The 21,210-nt window shown below is 39.0% G+C and overlaps 1 protein-coding gene across 5 annotated transcripts in view; it reads right to left on the bottom strand.

The window, feature by feature from the left end:
• The window catches only part of nckap5l (NCK-associated protein 5-like), an 85,530-nt gene that overhangs the window by 14,608 nt on the left and 49,712 nt on the right, over positions 1–21,210 (bottom strand). For all 5 annotated transcript variants that reach the window (XM_061904307.1, XM_061904306.1, XM_061904310.1 and 2 more), the window contains one exon: positions 7,932–8,072. In XM_061904307.1, coding sequence (XP_061760291.1) covers positions 7,932–8,072 — 141 coding nt within the window. The remainder of the gene's footprint in view (positions 1–7,931; positions 8,073–21,210) is intronic.

The raw sequence follows: 21,210 nt of genomic DNA, 5'->3' as shown, positions 1-21,210 counted from the left end.
GCGCCTATCTCAGCTACAATCGGGCGGAAGGCAGGGTACACCCTGGACAAGTCGCCATCTCATCGCAGGGCTAACACAGATAGACAGACAACATTCACACTCACATTCATTCACACACTAGGGCCAATTTAGTGTTGCCAATCAACCTATCCCCAGGTGCATGTCTTTGGAAGTGGGAGGAAGCCGGAGTACCCGGAGGGAACCCACGCATTCACGGGGAGAACATGCAAACTCCACACAGAAAGATCCCGAGCCTGGATTTGAACCCAGGACTGCAGGAACTTCGTATTGTGAGGCAGACGCACTAACCCCTCTGCCACCGTGAAGCATATTACAATATAAATATGGAAACTAAAGTGCAATCAACATCTCTTCAGGTTGAATTAGCATGAAGTTTACCTGAGAAAGTAAATGCAACCAAATCGTTCCAGTTTAAAAGAGCAGTGGTTTGGACTTGCTCCTACTCACATATTAATAAACAAGAAACATCATAAAGACATAACAGAGCTGACAACGGACAGGTGCAACCGGACTTAAAAGCATTAAGAGGAACTCTACAAAACGATGTAAATGAGTTACAAAGTGATCTCAACAATCTATGAGGCGATCATCAATTGTGTACAAAAATATGTCACAGATCTCTAAGAACAGATTATCAGAGACAGAAAAGAGTCTTGTGATGAAATGATGAAGTTTAAAAAGTTCAGAGAAGAAATGAAGATTCTCAGTGAAGACAACACGGCATTAAAAAGGGAGGTGGAGAAGCTGAAAGAGGAGTGCAATATTGCGCTAATAGTGGAATGACAAGCAGCAAGACAACACCCACTGGGACAACAGCAGTGTTGTGGAGAACATTAAAATGGAGATAGCAGTGCGCAAACAGTTGCAACTAAATAACACTGATTTGAAGAACTTCAGGGAGGAGATGGCTGCATGCGCGTGGAAGAACAAGCTTTTTTGCCGTACCAGAAAATAATGAAGCACCGGTGTGTTGTTTCCTTTGATGCTAGATTAAATTATACTATTTATAGTCACGGTGGAGAGTGGGGGATGGCCGCAGAATATTTTCTTCTTCCAAAGGGGAGCCGTAACAGAAAATAATTGACAAGCACTGCTCTTGTCACCGATTCTGTTCATAACTTTTATGGACAGAATTTCTAGGCGCAGTCAAGGCGTTGAGGGGTTCCGGTTTGGTAACCGCAGGATTAGGTCTCTGCTTTTTGCAGATGATGTGGTCCTGATGGCTTCATCTGACCGGGATCTTCAGCTCTCGCTGGATCGGTTCGCAGCCGAGTGTGAAGCGACCGGAATGAGAATCAGCACCTCCAAGTCCGAGTCCATGGTTCTCGCCCGGAAAAGGGTGGAGTGCCATCTCCGGGTTGGGGAGGAGACCCTGCCCCAAGTGGAGGAGTTCAAGTACCTAGGAGTCTTGTTCACGAGTGAGGGAAGAATGGATCGTGAGATCGACAGGCGGATTGGTGCGGCGTCTTCAGTAATGCGGACGTTGTACCGATCCGTTGTGGTGAAGAAGGAGCTGAGCTGGAAGGCAAAGCTCTCAATTTACCGGTCGATCTACGTTCCCATCCTCACCTATGGTCATGAGCTTTGGGTCATGACCGAAAGGATAAGATCACGGGTACAAGCGGCCGAAATGAGTTTCCTCCGCCGTGTGGCGGGGCTCTCCCTTAGAGATAGGGTGAGAAGCTCTGCCATCCGGGAGGAACTCAAAGTAAAGCCGCTGCTCCTCCACATCGAGAGGAGCCAGATGAGGTGGTTCGGGCATCTGGTCAGGATGCCACCCGAACGCCTCCCTAGGGAGGTGTTTAGGGCACGTCCAACCGGTAGGAGGCCACGGGGAAGACCCAGGACACGTTGGGAAGACTATGTCTCCCGGCTGGCCTGGGAACGCCTCGGGATCCCCCGGGAAGAGCTAGACGAAGTGGCTGGGGAGAGGGAAGTCTGGGTTTCCCTGCTTAGGCTGTTGCCCCCGCGACCCGACCTCGGATAAGCGGAAGATGATGGATGGATGGATGGATGCTCTAAGGGAAGAAGCTCTTTACTCAGACATTCAAAGGGCAACACAAAAGATGGCTGAACAGGAATGTATAAAACTGAAAACCTTCAACAGCATAAATCACAATAGTCCGGAATTAGAATAAGATAAGGATATAGATCCGAATACAATTTTTTTCTTTCATACCAGGAATAACTGTTTTTAATATACAGACGTACAATACTACATTAAAATCGATAACAAACTGTCGATTATTCATTTCAACAGCAGAAGTTTGTATGCAAACTACAATAACGTGAAGCATTTTTTGGAACGATTCAACGAACCCTTCAAAGTCATTGCTATCTCAAAAACATTGACAGATGCTAAAAAGGGATGGATTGTGACCTGGAAAGATACTAAACTATATCAACAGAGCCAACACACAGAGGGTGAGTGGCTCTGTATGTAATGAAGAACTTAAACTACAAAGTGGTAAAAAAAAATATGCCATTAGCGATTGATAATATCTCAGAATGTATCACCATTGAAATGTCACGGAAAAAGCAAAAACCTACTGATCAGTTGTACATATAGATCACATAAGTCAAACATTGATACGTTTGAGAAGTGAATTAAGGCAACTTTTACTGAAATCAGTGAAAAATAACTTTTTTATGTGCAGATTTCAATTGACCTCTTGAACCGAAACAAAGCAAAGTCCATAGATGACTTTAAAGAAGCAATGTACAGCCTAAGTTAATTTCCTGTGCAGCCCTTTGAGACACTAATGATTTAGGGCTATATAAGTAAACATTGATTGATTGATGATTGATAAAATCACAAGGCCTAGCAGAATCTCAGGACAGCGCCACACTTATTGATAATATTTTTACTAATTATTTTAATAATAATACCACAAGCAATCTGCTAATATCCGACATTAGTGATCATCTGCCTGTTTTTATAATCTATGACGGAAACTATAAGAGGAACATTGATGACAAAAAGACATTTCGAAGAATATGCACTGAACAAAGTATGAAAGCTTTCAAGAATGAGGTAAGAGATCAAAGTTGGGACAATTTATACAGTGAAAATGATGTAGATTATGGTATGTTTTTAATACTGTCATTATGCTTTATGACAAACATTGTCCAATGAAACAATTAGGAAGAAGCAAAAAAAAAAAAAAAAAAAAAAATCAACCATGGATGACAAAAGGACTGAAAATTGCTTGCAACAAGAAGAATACATTCTATAAAATATTTATAACACAAACATCTAAAGGAAACAGAAAACGAGTACAAAGTGTATAAGAACAAGCTAACTAGCATAATATGAACACATGGAAAATAATATTACAGTCAATTATTGGACCAGAACAAAAACAATATGAGAGCAACGTGGGGCATCCTAAATAGCATTATTAAAAATGGTGCTAGGTAAATACTTCTCAGAAGAAATGAATAAAATGACAATATGAAAAAAGTAGTTGAAAGCTTCAACAAATACTTTGTGAACATTGGAATACATCTAGAGGAAAAGATTTCAGATCTCAAGTGAATTGAAAAATTAAATGACACTATAAGAAATCCCAAATCGATGTTTCTCGAAGGTGTAATCAATAATGTGAAAAGATGTCAATCCAAGACCTTAACTGATTGTACCAAATTGATATGGAAATGATAAAAAATGTTATTAAAGCGATTTCACAATCTTTGACATAAATCAGCAATCTATCATTTCAAACAGGCAAATTCCCAGACAAAATGAAAATAACAAAAGTCATATCAATTTATAAGACTGGAAACAAACACCAGTTTACAAACTGCATACCTGTTTCTCTACTTCCACATCTTTCAAAAATTGTTGAAAAACTGTTTAACAACAGATTGGAGAAATTCATGAATACAAATGAAACACTCACAGACAACTAACACGGACGGTTACAGGGCCAACAGTTCAACATCAACGGCATTAAACAAAATAACGGAAGAGATCGCCAATGCAATACATGGTAAACAGTGTGCTGCTGCAGTGTTAATGGATTTAATAAAAGCATTTGACACAATCAATCATAATATCTTCATAAACAAATAAGAACACTATGGCATCAGAGGTTTGGTCTTGAACTCGATAAGAAGCTACTTTACAGGAAAGCAATGCGTGAAGATAGGAGAAAAAACGTCTACAGAGCTAAAAATATCTTGTGGCGTACCTCAGGGATTAATACTAGGACCAAAATTGTTTAATCTCTATACAAACGGCATTTGTAAAGTTACAAAGGACTTAAAAGTTAGTATAATTTGCAGATGATACAACTGTAGTTTATTAAGGAGAGGACACACAGAAGCTAATACATATAATAACAGAAGAAATTAACAAATTAAAAAGATGGTTTGACAAAAACAGACTAAGAATCTCAGTAAAACTAAAATAATGCTATTTGGTAACAGAAGGGAAAGTCGAACACACATACAGATAGACGGAGTAGACATTGAAAGGGTAAAAGAAAACACATTTGTGGGTGTAATAATACATGTAGATGAACTGGAAACCTCATGTAAAAATTCTACAACATACAGTAGCAAGAAACAGATCAATAAAGAATAATGCAAATTATTTATTTATTGAATCCCAAATATTGAAATTCAATGATTTGGTGCATTTGCAGGCAGCTAAAATTATGTACAAAACAAACTATAACCTGCTACCAAAGAATGTAAAAAATATTCTCAACTAAAGAGGAGAAATATAACCTCAGAGGAAAATCTAATTTAAAACATTTGTATGCACGCATAACACTTAAAACCTTTATTATATCAGTATGGGAAATTAAATTATGAAATGGATTAAGCAAAAAAATCAAACAATGTACTAATATGATGCATGTTTAGGAGACTATTCAAACTGCAAGTGTACAAACCCCGTTTCCATATGAGTTGGGAAATTGTGTTAGATGTAAATATAAACGGAATACAATGATTAGTAAATCCTTTTCAAGCCATATTCAATTGAATGCACTACAGAGACAAGATATTTGATGTTGAAACTCATAAACTTTATTTTTTTTGCAAATAATATTTAACTTAGAATCTCATGGCTGCAACACGTGCCAAAGTAGTTGGGAAAGGGCATGTTCACCACCACTGTGATACATCACCTTTTCTTTTAACAACACTCAATAAACGTTTGGAAACTGAGGAAACTAATTGTTAAAGCTTTGAAAGTGGAATTCTTTCCCATTCTTGTTTTATGTAGAGCTTCAGTTGTTCAACCGTCCGGGGTCTCCGTTGTCGTATTTTACGCTGTCGTATTTTACGCTTCATAATGTGCCACACATTTTCGATGGGAGACAGGTCTGGACTGCAGGCGGGCCAGGAAAGTACCCGCACTCTTTTACTACTAAGCCACGCTGTTGTAACATGTGGCTTGGCATTGTCTTGCTGAAATAAGCAGGAGCGTCCATGATAACGGTGCTTGGATGACAACATATGTTGCTCCAAAACCTGTATGGACCTTTCAGGATTAATGGTGCCTTCACAGATGTGTAAGTTACCCATACCTTGGGCATTAATACACCCCCATACCATCACAGATGCTGGCTTTTGAACTTTGCGCCTATAACAATCTGAATGGTTATTTTCCTCTTTGTTCTGGAGGACACCACATCCTCTGTTTCCAAATTAAATTTGAAATTTGGACTCGTCAGACCACAGAACATTTTTCCACTTTGCATCAGTCCATCTCAGATGATTTCGGGCCCAGCGAAGCCCGCGGCGTTTCAGGGTGTTGTTGATAAATGGGTTTTGCTTTGCATAGTAGAGTTTTAACTTGCACTTACAGATGTAGCGACCAACTGTAGTTACTGACAGTGGTTTTATGAAGTTTTCCTGAGCCCATGTGGTGATATCCTTTACACACTGATGTCGGTTTTGGATGCAGTACCGCCTGAGGGGTCAAAAGTCCGTAATATCATCGCTTACGTGCAGTGATTTCTCAGGATTCTATGAACTTTTTGATGATATTACGGACCGTAGATGGTAAAATCCCTAAATTCCTTGCAATAGCTCGTTGAGAAATGTTGTTTTAAAACTGTTCAACAATTTGCTTATAAATTGGTGACCCTCGCCCCATCCTTGTTTGTGAATTACTTAGCATTTCATGGAAGCTGTTTTTATACCCAATCATGACACCCACCTGTTCCCAATTAGCCTGCACACCTATGGGATGTTCCAAATAAGTGTTTGATGAGCATTCCTCAACTTTATCAGTATTTATTGCTACCTTTCCCAACTTCTTTGTCACGTGTTGATGGCATCAAATTCTAAAGTTAATGATTATTTGCAAAAAAAAATGTTTATCAGTTTGGACATCAAATATGTTGTCTTTTTAGCATATTCAACTGAATATGGGTTGAAAATGATTTGCAAGTCATTGTATTCTGTTTATATTTACATCTAACACAATTTTCCAACTCATATGGAAACGGGGTTCGTACGAAGAACAATTATCATAAATATCTTGAACCTAAAAAAAAAAAGACGATTATTTATGTTTTTAATATTTTTTCACTTACTTACGGTGTATTTATTTATATATTATTTATTTATTTAGCTGGGATAGGCTCCAGCCACCTCTGCAACCCCGAGAAGGAAAAGTGGTAGTAAATGGATGGATGGATTTATTTACTCACTTTTCTGTTACAGAGAACAAATAAATGGGATACAATTGCTATGATATGAAAAGGGGTAGGATTAAATAAGCTCTGCTTCTTCCTACTTCTGTTCGGATACGCTGAAATGAAACAACTGGAAATATGTGATGCATTACATTGTGTTGGATGCATGTTCGAAGTAAAATGAACTGAATTGAACAAGTTTTAGCGACACAAGGACCAAATGGCCGAGGGTAGAATCAGAATCAGAAATACTTGATTAATCCCCGAAGGGAAATTCAGAATGTAATGAACAAAGTTGTAAACGTAAGTAAAGGGTGATCACTTTTTCAATGACAAATAACTTTTTTTTAACTTTTTCAATAATACTAATATACTATGTTCATTACACGGTTCTCAACGGGGGAGGAAGTTGCTCTGTCGCCGTCACTTGATCCGCTGTCACTTCCGTTTTGTTTGTCGCATCCTTTGATGTTTATAGTTAAGCTGTGGCTTTATATTTTTGTGTTGTGTCATTTTTATTCATTGTGGCTTTTACAATCATGCTGCTGCTGGAAGTTTCTGTGTTGTAATTAATGATATTGTCTTGTGGAGTTTGCATTTCTCGACCACTGTACATACGTTTTTGTTTTGATGACGCTGCAAACGGGCAAACAGACATGAACAACTTTCAACGTCCATTTTAAAGTGCTAAATTTCATACAACGTCTGGCGTTCTTTAATACAATATTTAAAGTTTTCTAGCATCGATAATATCAATATATTGCCTTTTAAAATAATCTCTGATCGATATTCCTCTCTAGGTTGGGAGAAGGGGGTATTAGGATGACAGAAGATGCAAAATAACAGTGCCTAGTTTAGTAACCCTGTCTAGTTTTTCTTGTTATATTCTTATTTTACTGTTACATTTATATTCACATTGTTGCTTTTTATTTTTATTCTTATTGTAATATTTCTCTTTTTTTGTTTCCAATTATACCCCCATTATTTACTTTTTACTTTTTAAATTGATCCCAGCTCTGTACACTGCTGCTGGAATTTTAATTTTCCTGAAGGAATCAATAAAGTACTATCTATGTATCTATCTATCTATCTACCCATCTTCCAGAAGGCAAACTTGCCAAGCATAGATCGATTTACTTAAAATTTAGGAACATAAATTGATCTATCAATTTGTTGATCACTCGTTACATCGCTAAATATAACCCAAATAATAATGTGCTAAACTACCCCCTCCACACATCCCAGAGTCCTCACCTCCAACTCTTTCAGGCGGTCCATAAGCTCGCTGCTGTTGTCCTCCAAGTAAGACTCCACGTCCGCCTCCTCGCCCTCCTCGTCCGAACAAAAGTCCTCGTCACACATTCTCTGCTCTGTCTCGTCAGACATCGTTTTCATCTGGAACACAGTGCGTGAAAATGAGAGCAGTGCTCATATGAAAAGGATGAGGACAACAAAGACGGTCATGTGACAGCAATAGAAATAAAGTGAAAGCTAAGACTGGTTATCTAAGAAGACCCAGACAAAGGCTGAATTTGGCCTGTTTCAGATGAAACAGCGTGACATTGTTATCGTGATCCTCTGACAACACTCAATTTCACTCTAGTTTTAGGGTGTCTGCGCACAAGCAAAATGTTATGCTTTTTTATCGCCTCTGCAACACATCCTGACTAATAATTCAGCTAAAGTCTGACACGCTCACTGGACTTTGTGCGTTCAGCAAACTGCAACGTATCCCTGAGGACAAAAGTCCTCAGGGCGACACAACCACCAGACTGACTGACCGGCTGGTTGGCATCAGACAGACTACAGGAAGTAGGAGAGTCCACGTGTCCACAGATCCAACGTCACACCTTAAGGAGTCATTAGAGCGGATGAGGAGAGTCTGATGCTGTGGCTGTAGGCCAATCAGGGAGCGGCACAGTTTCTAGTCGGGTTAAACCTGACTTGGACAGCTGGCACACAAAACAAGAGCTCTGAATAATTATAAACTGCCAAAAGGAAGTCACACGGTCTCTCTCTTGGTTTGACCGCCTGTAACTGTTTGTATATGCTGATGCAATGTCACCACTAGCTTTGACTAAATATCCTGCAGGCTGTCGAGTTATTTGTCTTTTTAAGGATACATTTCTTTCTGGATGTTCCAAAGTCCTCTGTTCACAAAGTATTGGATTCGACTGAACTTTCCACAGCTAACAGGTGATTGTCTCTCGGTATATGTAAAAAAATTAAACTAATACATGGGCAGCACGGTGGAAGGGGGTTAGTGCGTCTGCCTCACAATACGAAGGTCCTGAGTAGTCAGGGTTCAATGCCAGGCTCGGGATCTTTTTGTGTGGAGTTTGCATGTTCTCCCCGTGACTGCGTGGGTTCCCTCCGGGTGCTCCGGCTTCCTCCCGCTTCCAAAGACATGCACCTGGGGATAGGTTGATTGGCAACACTTATTTGGCCCTAGTGTGTGAATGTGAGTGTGAATGTGAATGTTGTCTATATGTGTTGGGCCTGCGATGAGGTTGTGACTTGTCCAGAGTGTACGCCGCCTTCCGCCTGATTGTAGCTGAGAGAGGCGCCAGCGCCCCCCCAAAGGGAATAAACGGTAGAAAATGGATGGATGGATGGAAATGAATACATCATTAATTATATATAATTACATAGAGTGTAACCTCCATTTGTGAACCCCTCATTGTACAAACTTTTTGATTTACAAACCACAGTTCAAATAAAAATATGCTTTATTGTTAGAATCTTGTCTTCGTGTACAAATGTTTCTTCCACCCATTTTGTGCCCAGCAACACATTCATTGCAGGCAGCTGAGTCTGCTGTTAGCTACTGTGCTATTATGCATGCTTTTCAAGTGTTTTATTTAGCCTTTTTAAAACATTTTTTTAGTTTTGCTAGGTCAACATATATTTAGCTCTGGTCGTCCAAAGAAAGCAATGGACAAGCTATGAAACATTCAGGAAGTATCCACAGAGTTGCTCCCCCGACGCTGCACTGTTATTCTGCTGCATGCAAAGAAGATTAAGCGAACACGTAAAGTGGATTTTATTTATTTTTTGCTAATCACTGTAGCGACCTGGCTGTTGAAGCTAGAGAGTTTTGTGATTTCAAACTGTGAGTGCACAACTTGGGGTAGTGACAGTGTGTGTGTGTGTGTGTGTGTGTGTGTGTGTGTGTGTGTGTGTGTGTGTGTGTGTGTGTGTGTGTGTGTGTGTGTGTTTGGCAGCAGGTCGGCTGCAAAGTAAGGACACTTCAGCAAGTTGTTATTTTGGCTCTTTTCCTAAATAGAAAGTTGATCCATCACCCTTTTAATCAATATTTGTTTGACATATAGTACTGTATAGCGTTTTATATTGCTTTTAAATTGTACGAACGTTTCCAAAATATAGACTTGTGTCGAGGCTGGAAACCTTTATTCAAGTTTATATTGTTTCTTGTGGAGAAATTTGCTTCATTATGAAAGTTTTCTATTTACAAACCCTGTTCAAGAACCAATCGAGGTTCCACTGGATCACACTAACTTGCTTTGGTGCTTTTAATGCAAAGCTAAGATGTGGATGTTCATTCAAATATTAGCGTAAACGTAATGTCAGAATAGTTCCAGGACTCGGGTCACCAAAGACATTTCAAATTAGAACTGGGCGATATGGCCTCTTTTTAATATCTCAAAATTTTGAGGCCGTATCGCAATACACGATATATATCTCGATATTTTTCCTTGGCCTTGAATTAACACTTAATGCATATAATCACAGCAGTATGATGATTATTTGTCTCTACATTAAAACATTATTGTTCATACTGCATTAGCATATGTTCATTTTAAATCTTTAATGCAGAGAATGAAATCACAACTAAGTCAATTGACCAAAACTGTATTTAGTAAACAGTTATTAAGCAGTGGCACAAACATTCATGTCATTTCAAAACAGAAAGTGCAAGGTTGTCAGAGACATTTTAAGTGTCAAATAAAAATGAGCTGCATAATAGGAAATCAAATAGTGTTCGTCCTTTGCTATGTGGTAGGTTACTACGGACGTTATTAAACTATTTTGTTGACTATTTTTTTCATACGGTGTTGATCTGGAAATGTCTGCCTCTGCATTTTGATGGTGTGGGTGTGGCACCGAACGGAGATGTTGACATGCAGTTTCACGCACTCTTCATTCTCTAACAGGTGACTTTTCAAATGATGCTACATATTAACAGTAATGCTACTTTTGGTAGCAACGCTTTTGGCCCACACTTGACAAATAACGGTTGTCTGTTCGACATATTCCCACTTGAAGCCAAACGACTGCAAGACGATGTTTGGGGCCTGCTGTTTTTCTTGGGAATGAATTCTTCCTTCATTCGCACCTTCTTTCTCTCGTATTACCACTCATACGGCTCTGCTAGCATCACAGCTAACGTTACTCATGCCGCTCTGCTCCGCGAGGGTGTATACGTATGTGACGTATGGCGTGACAGTATGTGACGCAGTGACGTGCGGTGAGGTTCATGGCTGGTGAGGCACTGACTTCATCACAGTCAGATTTATAAACATAGGAACCCTAGAGTATCTTATTCACCATTTGATTGGCAGCAGTTAACGGGTCATGTTTAAAAGCTCATACCAGCATTCTTCCCTGCTTGGCACTCCGCATCAAGGGTGGGAATTGGGGGTTAAATCACCAAAAATGATTCCCGGCCGCTACTGCTCACTGCTCCCCTCACCCCCCAGGGGGTGAACAAGGGGATGGGTCGAATGCAGAGGACAAATTTCACCACACCTAGTGTGTGTGTGACAATCATTGGTACTTTAACTTAATGTAGCAGGTACTTTAGCTCGCATAGTATAGTATAAATAAATTTCACTTATCATTATTAGCGATAATACTGCTAACATTAACAATATTAAATAATCACATGTATGTAGAAAATAACAAACACGACAGTACACAGTGTTGTCACTATGACAGGTGTAACACAGTGTTGTCACTATGACAGGTGTAACCGCGCTCCAGCGGCCGTGTTCATTCATTGGCTTTACTATAGCATAAAAAATGCACGTGGCCTTAAAACGCCACGATACTCATTCACCATATTTAATTACCCAAAATAAAAACCCGACATAAATATAAATTCAATCGGATCAGAAATATTGGAGGAAACGGGATTAAAACCCGATGCTAACCGCTCATAGAAAATACATGGCTAGTAGCTACTATTAGTAAACAAATTCACTTATTAACTCGGCTTAATATCTCAACAACACACTCTTTCGTCGCAACTCGGCCCTGATGGTCAGCACCTTTAAGTTTACAATTAGTTGTAAAATGTTGGACGGTTGTTTTTACGATATGCAGGCAAACGACAACTTTAAAACATACCGGCTTCAGATGTCCCCAGGCCTAGCCGAGTAGTGCAAGAATGATCTCTGGGATCACTAACGCCCTCTACCACCAGGAAGCCGGAGAACAGGTGCCTCACACAGTGCGTCTTCGCAGCCGTTTTATGATTGCCCAGCACAAAAAATGCGTTACACACATACAGTTGTTGACAAAATACACTGTACATTACATACCTAAGCTAACTAAACTATGGAAATGTATAGTATAATTCATATAGCAATACGGTCTCACTGCACAGCAGCCAGCAGTTAGCCGAGTCATTGCGCAATCCACGGGGAGGCTCAACTGGCTGTGACTCACCGCAAGTAATTCTCAGTATTTGAACGGCAAATGTGAAAATTAAGCGATTTTGAATAAAAAATAATTTAAAACTGGTGAAGTTGAATGGAAAATAACTTTATAGTATAATCACTGGATACATAACAATATACATTTTTTTAAACTTTTTTTTCGTTCCATGATGGCAGGCGAGGCAGTCACCTGACTGCACGTCACTGATGTGAAGTATGTAAGTTTGTGCGCTTGCTGTCTGTGAGAAGGACAGACAAGAAAGAGCGAGGAGAGCTTGCAATTTAATGCCCGAAGCTAAAAGTAACTGCGTGAGAACGTATACTCGAATATCACGATATAGCCATTTTCTATATCGCACAGAGACAAACCCACGATATATCGTGTATATCGATATATAGCCCAGCCATGTTTCAAATGGAATCTAACACACTTTTCTATCCTTGTCTGCTAGGAATTTGTGCACTCCTCAAAGGATTTGTTCAGGATCCTTCCACAACGCCGTTGTCGTTCGCGCATTGCCGAAAGCAAACCCTGCAGGATCTCTTTGTAGATGGAATGAGTAATATTCTTGTTCTGTGGCAAGAACTCGCAGTATTAATGGCACTAAATGCAATGAATATCCACAGTCCTGGAATGTTTCTGACACGCTTCCTTTATTGAACTACATTTGTTTGGTTTCAGCATCTTTAATGTACAGATTGTCTGAAAGTGGCCATGCACACCCTTGAAGTTTTATTTTAGCTGAAATTACCCCTGCTGCTTGCAACCACTTAGTAGGGAGGCAAAAAAAATTTGATTCCCATCCAAATCGCAATTGTTACTTTTTGTAATTCTAAAATCAATTTATTGTTGTCAAGAATTGAAAAAAAAAAAAAAAAAAAAAGTCGAAAATCGTGTTGAACGACGAATTGATTTGTAAATTTAAATTGTCAACCCAAAAATTGGAATCGAGTCGAATCCTGACTTGTTGTAAGATCACCTACAGAGTAAACCCCATTTTGCCTCAATTCCACACAATTGATATTAATGAACAACCACTTTGTCAATAAATTGTTCATTGCCACCATCCCTAGTCACAACATGAATTAATGATTAGAATTATTGGCCACAGTTTTCTATAAATTATAAAGCTGTGTCATTTTCCCTGCAGCAGTCTTAAACAACAGTGAATCCTGGTAATGCCACTTACAATGTATCCAGGCCATTGTGGAAGAAAAAGATGCAATGATGGAAGAACAAGATGTATTCAGTGTATTCTAGTAGTCATTCGACTTAATTTGGAGCACATTCCTGGACCTAGATGTGAGCAAATGAAACAAGCTAGGTCAATCTGGTCTCATCAGACCACATGACTGTTTTCATCACTCCATAGTCCAATCTTCAATCTCTAATCTCCGTGCCTTTGAGCACATTGATACTCTTCCCCCACTCTTGTCAGTTTTATTTACAGTGAAAGCATGGCAATGCACTCACTTTCTGCTGCAAGCCGTGTGGGCTACTGTTCAGGATTATATCAATATATTTCACTATGCTTCACGACTTCCACGTCATTTAAATTAATGTTTGATTACAAAACATACATTAAAAGCCAGAGTTCATTGCAAAGCATCTCAGTAGCTTCGACATTACATTCACATCCCGAGGTAGCGATTCCTATAAAATCAAAAAAAATAAAAGGCAGCCTTTACCTCATAGGTGTAAACTCAAAGCCTGCTATCAATTGATTTGGCCCGCGAAAGCCTGGAAATAATATGCGTCAATAATATGCAATATATTTTCTTACTAAATGTGTACGTTCTATTTTCACACATGAAATTACATGTACTGCATTAAATACACTTTGATATTATCTATCATTGCAACAAATATTATAGTATATTACAAACATTTTTTTTAATGAATTTATACAAATATGGATGGCTGGATGGATGATAGATGATATAAAAGCAAGGTATCCATTAAAATTGAACACTGTAATAATGACAACGATCGTTGAGTTGATTAAAAACTGGCAGTTTAGTTGTAAGAACTTTAATGTAAAACAAAACTGTGGTGCCGTTTCTCCATTTAAAGCAGTGGTTCTTAACCTGGGTTCGATCGAACCCTAGGGATTCGGTGAGTCGGCCTCAGGGGTTCGGCGGAGCCTCCGCCACGGAAATATAGACACATCCGAATTATCGTGTGAATAAAAACTTCTCCCTGTCGGCGTATTCTGGATACCGCCAAACAATGTTCCCTCTAATTTTCCATCTGATTTGCATGTTTTTTGATTGATTGATTGATTGATTGAAACTTTTACTAGCAGATTGCAAAGGAAGAGAATACACTATATGAAACAGTACAGTTTATACAGTACAGTACATATTCTGTACAATTGACCACTAAATGGTAACACCCGAATAGGTTTTACAACTTGTTTAAGTCGGGGTCCACGTTAATCAATTCATGGTAATGTGTGTAAGGTGTGTAATTTGTTGTGAAATCATGCACTGTGTTTGTTTTGTTCTGTGAACAAGGTGATCTTCATGCACGGTTCATTTTGTGCAACAATAGAAAAAACATAAGTTTTTCTTGAATTTGAAAAAAAAACACATTTTATTTTTCACTTAAGAAGGGTTTGGTGAATGCGCATATGAAACTGGTGGGGTTCGGTACCTCCAACAAGGTACCGAACCATAAAATTGAGCGGCCAATTTTTTTTTTTTGGTTTAAAATCAACATTTTTTTTTTTTTAATGCTTAGGCAATAACATTGTCTAATGAGGCAAATCCTTATACAATAATCTTCATACATTATCCTCTGTTAGAAGCGGCCCTTCGAGAGCAGCCATAACTGCAATGTGGCCCTCATTTACAACAAGTTTGACACGATTTTTCTACCTACTGACACTGACAGTAGCACATTCTTACACTCTTACAGTATTAATACAACTCGAGAATCTGTTAATAGCAGGTGCATCGCTGGTAATATTATTGAGCATGCCTGAAATATCAGCACAACATTTCATAGTTACACAAGCTTTCTCTTGAAACCACACATATGAGCCTAATGCTGTCACTAGATGGAATAGTCTTTGTCATTAATAATTACTTCATGGTCTTGTAAACAAAATAGCAAGGCATTACATGGAAGAGTTCACCTCCAGTAGAGGTGACATGTGTAGCGTATATGCGTACGTGCATGATGGCTCATTTGACTGCCATACATAGTCTGCAGGACCAAATCTCTGTTTAATAATTCCAAACACATGCACTGTTAATGCTGTTTGAAAAGTACGTTAAGCATATTAGAGATCACTGGCTATCCCGGCCATACAAGCAAGCACAAAGTCTTCTGAAGAAGCGTCCGTCCAACAGTTCAATTGTGCAACCGGAGCTGTTTGCAGAGTGTTTACAGGAAGATTATTGAAGATTGCTGGTAACCCCCACCGGAAGACCTGAGTGCTAACAACAGTGTCAGTTTCTCATCGAGCACAGTCCTATTATAGCAGAGATACATGTGTCAGATCCATTCTCAAGCAAAGAACACATTAGCTATTATTTCACCCAGGTTAACAGAACACTACTTAGAGTTTAGAGAAGTGTTTCCCCACACGGACACAGACACATAATGAAGCTCACAAGGTTTACATGAAAATTACAACATGCACAAAAGACAACAAAATGGATGCTAAATATATGTTGAACTTTGCTATTGCAGCTGGTGTGGTTTGCTTTCATGAGCAAACAACATGAAAACTACACTTTGTTTTAAAATAGTCACACATCACACACAGAGATAATCTGCATAAAGGTTCTTTAGCAGATGTCATTAACAAGCAGATAATTAGCAGATCAATTAACAGGACTAGTTGGTGGTTGGTTGATCTACCAGCTGATTGTCTTCAAACAGAGATCTTTTCCTTTTTTTTCCTTTCCTTTTTTCACCAAGTACCACATCAGAAAACACTTGGCTCTCCAAGTGCCAACATAATGACCAACACTGTAATACAGTAGCATAGTAGGTCCAAGTATTCCTTATTTAACTAGTACATTATTGGCCACTTTGACATTACACACAATGCACAAAGATCCCCAACAATGATACCCCGTGTACAGTACATATTTACAGACTTCTCTGGCAAACCTTGAAATGCCGCCCACGTACCACCAGTGGTACACGTACCACAAATTGAAAATAATTTGTCTATATAATAATACGCTAATAATAGACCGCATTCATGCAGCAGGTCTTAATAAATCATGGTGTTAAGTGACCCATATGTCTGACATCACTGTGCTTACTGAACACTGTTCATCTGACTAGTGTGAAAACTCCATAGCACGCTAAAGAACGACACACTTCAAAGCAGATTGAAAGAGTTGCGCTGGGCAAGGACATGACTGCTCATGCAATGCTAAGAACTACAGTCGATGCGTCAGCAATCAATGCAATCTTTCCTCCCATGAACAATAATCCTCAAAGGCAAAACCTACAGATTGCTTGCTTATGCAGGCAATAAAATCTACAGGATTGTTGTTCCCCACTAGTTATTAGGGATGTGCCGATCCAGCTGCCACTGATCAGTATCAGCTGATTTTCATGAAAAACAGTCTGATCGCCATTGCATATGAATGACTTTTATTGATGATCACAAAAGCGGATTCCCTCTGGCTAAAACTGTCATGACCTACTTCCACAGGTCAGACTTTATGTATACTTTTCCTGTCCTTTTTGAGTTTAGTTAGTCTCAGTGCTCCTTCCTCATTTTTTTCCACTTCCTGTGCCCTTCTTCTGCCCTGTCAGTCAGAAAGACACACTGATTGAGTACGTCTGCCTCTGGTTAATGATCAGAACACTTAACTGCCGCTGATAATCAGAGAACTTCATATGCCAGCCTCGCTTAGCATTTGGTGACGGATCATTGCAAAACGGTTTAAGCCGAATGTGTATTGTATATGGATTTGTTATGCCTTGTTGTTCCTTGGGCTTATGCTTCACGTGCACTTCCTTGCTGCACTCTATTTGCGTTTGCTACAGTTAAAAATCATTCCTGCCTACACGCCGTCTCCTGTTTCCACATCTTGGGGTCACAAGTACCGTGACAATGCGCAAACGTAACAAAAAACTATTCATTCTAGCACCTATTTGTGTCTCTATACATTCCACCCCATTGCGGGGAAAAACAGCATTTTTTTGTATCTCATTGTATCATTGGAGGACAAGGCTAAACGCATTACACAGAGTAAGCCAGGGGAAGGCATTTTAATAGCTATGCTAATCACTACGCCGGTTTAAAACAACAGAAAAAATAAGTGCTTAGTAAAGTTTAAGAAGTGTAGATGGAAACACGTTAGGAAGGAAGCAGATATTAACAGGAAATTAACAAGTAGATTAATAAGAGTTAGAGAGAGGATAATACAACAACTGTTGATGTGTCAGCAATGTCACAGTCAGTACACGACATGTACCTTATTTTTCGGAGTAGAAGTCGCTCCGGAGTATAAGTCGCACCTGCCGAAAATGCATTATAAAGAAGGAAAAAAACATATATAAGTCGCACTGGAGTATAAGTCACATTTTGGGGGGAAATGTATTTGATAAAACCAAGCACCAAGAATAGACATCTGAAAGGCAATTTAAAATAAATAAAGAATAGTGAACAACAGGCTGAATAAGTGTACATTATATGACGCATATATAACCAACTGAGAAGGTGCCTGGTATGTTAACGTAACATATTATGGTAAGAGTAATTTAAATAACTATAACATATAGAACATGCTATACGTTTACCAAACAATCTGTCACTCCTAATCGCTAAATCCCATGAAATCTTATACGTCTAGTCTCTTATGTGAATGAGCTAAATAATAATATTTGATATTTACGTTAATGTGTTAATAATTTCACACATAAGTCGCTCCTGAGTATAAGTCACACCCCTGGCCAAACTATGAAAAAAAACTGCGACTTATCGTCCGAAAAATACGGTAAATAAGAGGAGGGTGGATCGAACCATAAATTGGTGGTGTCGACACCAAGGGTAGTATCAGTATATGATCGATACTAGAGTCAATATTTGTATTTTCTCAAAAATATTTTTTCTTGTTTTTATTAATGTTTACAAACCCAAGGGAACAATTCCCTAGACATAAGAGAACATCAAGGCAAACACCAAATGATTTAAATGAAGAGTAGATAGTAGTCTTTGCATTTTTCTACTACAGTAATCCTTCATTTATCACTATTAATTGGTTCCAGACTTGACCCAAATAAATTAATTTCTGCAAAGTAGGAATCATTCATTGTCATAGTTAGAGTGTAAAACAGTGTTTATTATCTTCTAAATACATTTTTCAACATTATAAGTAGCGCTCTAGACATGAAATAATACCTTCTATTCACTTTTGCACTCTTTTAAGCCAATATAGAAAGTTTTGCAGCACAAAGATTGGGACTGGTTTGAGGAGATTTTGAGAAAGTGGGGGGAGTGGTTATGAATACTAATTGGTTAATAACCTAAAAATTATAGTTAGACCAAACTTTTTGCAGTACAAACCAGTAAAAACGCAACACAAACGAATGAGACACGTTCGGGGAGATTTTGACTTGGTTGGGCAAAGGGTGGCCCTACGTAAGGGACAAATAAATGTAATGAATAATGATAAATAATAATAAATGTCTTGCCCTTCACATCAACATTTGGGAAGTTGGGAAAGTACATTTTAATATACACACAACATTAATAAACTACAAGTTGACAGAATTATTGGCAGTAGCAGAGAAATCAGCTGAAAAATGTACACGAAACACTCGTATGATCATCCCTCATCTTTGTCCCTCAGCTGAGTCAGATTCCGCTCACACACACCTCTCCCCTCAGCCCTCAGTAAACCAGTGTTGATGAATAAAAACAAGACGAAAATGTTGTCAAAAACTAAATCCTATCATGTTTATTTTAATCTTGTAGAAGAGTGGGATAAATTGGGAATATATCCAATCATAGTCATTTAATAGCGTCAAATATGACAAGGGTGGGGGTGAGCTACGAAGTAGAGCCAATCAGAGTCCTTTCCTTGTCAGACAAGAAAGTTCATTTCCTCACTGGTGGAACCAAACAAAGAAGTGTGGATTTAATGTGTTCAACATTGTAATATGTGAACACCTAGGACAGGGGTAGGGAACCGATGGCTCCCGAGGCAGATGTGACTCTTTTGATTGATTGATTGATTGATTGATTGATTGATTGGAACTTTTATTAGTAGATTGCACAGTTCAGTACATATTCCGTACAATTGACCACTAAATGGTAACACCTGAATAAGTTTTTCAACTTTAATCAATTCATGGTAAAGTCACTGATGACTGTACCTGGCTCTCAGATAAATCTTAGCTGACATTTATCGCTTAACACGATAATTATGAATAATTCCTCTGGTAATCACAGTGCTAAAGATAACGTTTAAAATATAAAACATTCTCATGCATTCTATCCATCCATCCGTTTTCTACCGGACTTGTTCAAGAAGTCGCATTAATGATAGCAAGTATTTTATTTATTATTGGTTAGCTTTAGAATATCAATGTTATTAAAAAGAATAAGAGACTTATTATGCTATAAAAATGTTGGTCTTACTTAAAAATGCACGCATTTAGTTGTATTCAGTGTTAAAAAATATTATATGGCTCTCACGGAAATACATTTTAAAATATTTGGCTTTCATGGCTCTCTCAGCCAAAAAGGTTCCCAACCCCTGACCTAGGAGAAAGTGAAGAGGACACATTTTATTTTTGCCATCAGCTTGAGAGTCACTGTGACATCCACACAACTATAAGTTAGCAATGTGTGTTTGCTGGCTGGTTATGAATACATTAACAACTTAATAACTATAATAGTTAGACAAAACATGTTTGCATCACAAAAGTAGAACAAAAGGATGGAACAAGTTTTGGGTGATTTGGACAAGGTGTGTCTGTGTGTATGTATTGTGTATGTATGTGTATTAAGATGTGACTTTAAGGTTTAACTACTTACTGTATGTATAAAATACTACGCGGTCTAGCTCTAGCCTATCTTGCCGATTGTATTGTACCATATGTCCCGGCAAGAAATCTGCGTTCATAGGACTCCGGCTTATTAGTGATTCCTAGAGCCCAAAAAAAGTCTGCGGGCTATAGAGCGTTTTCATTTCGGGCTCCAGTACTCTGGAATGCCCTCCCGGTAACAGTTCGAGATGCTACTTCAGTAAAAGCATTTAAGTCTCACCTTAAAACTCATTTGTATACTCTAGCCTTTAAATAGACTCCCTTTTTAGACCAGTTGATCTGCCGTTTCTTTTCTTTTTCTCCTCTGTCCCACTGGAGGGGGTCCGGTCCGGTGGCCATGGTTGAGGTGCTGGCTGTCCTGAGTCGGGACCCAGGATGGACCGCTCGCCTGTGTATCGGCTTGGGACATCTCTGCGCTGCTGATCCGCCTCCACTTGGGATGGTTTCCTGCTGGCTCCACTATGGACGGGACTCTCTCTGCTGTGTTAGATCCACTTTGGACTGAAGTCTCACGGTTGTGTTTGATCCACTATGGATTGAACTTTCACAGTATCCTGTTAGACCCGCTCGACATCCATTGCTTTCGGTTCCCCTAGAGGGGGGGTTGCCCACATATGCCGGGTCCTCTCTAAGGTTTCTTATAGTCATCATTGTCACCGAAGTCCCGCTGGGTGTGAGTTTTCCTTGCCCTTATGTGGGCCTATCGAGGATGTCGTTGTGGTTTCTGTTGTGGTTTGTGCAGCCCTTTGAGACACTAGTGATTTAGGGCTACATAAATAATCATTGATTGATTGCTTGATTGATTGATGGACAAACTGTATGT

Source organism: Nerophis ophidion, linkage group LG06, assembly GCF_033978795.1.
Source record: "Nerophis ophidion isolate RoL-2023_Sa linkage group LG06, RoL_Noph_v1.0, whole genome shotgun sequence".
Lineage (NCBI taxonomy): Eukaryota > Metazoa > Chordata > Actinopteri > Syngnathiformes > Syngnathidae > Nerophis > Nerophis ophidion.
Note: the sequence above shows the minus strand (reverse complement) of the source record. Positions and strands in the feature narration are given on the sequence as shown.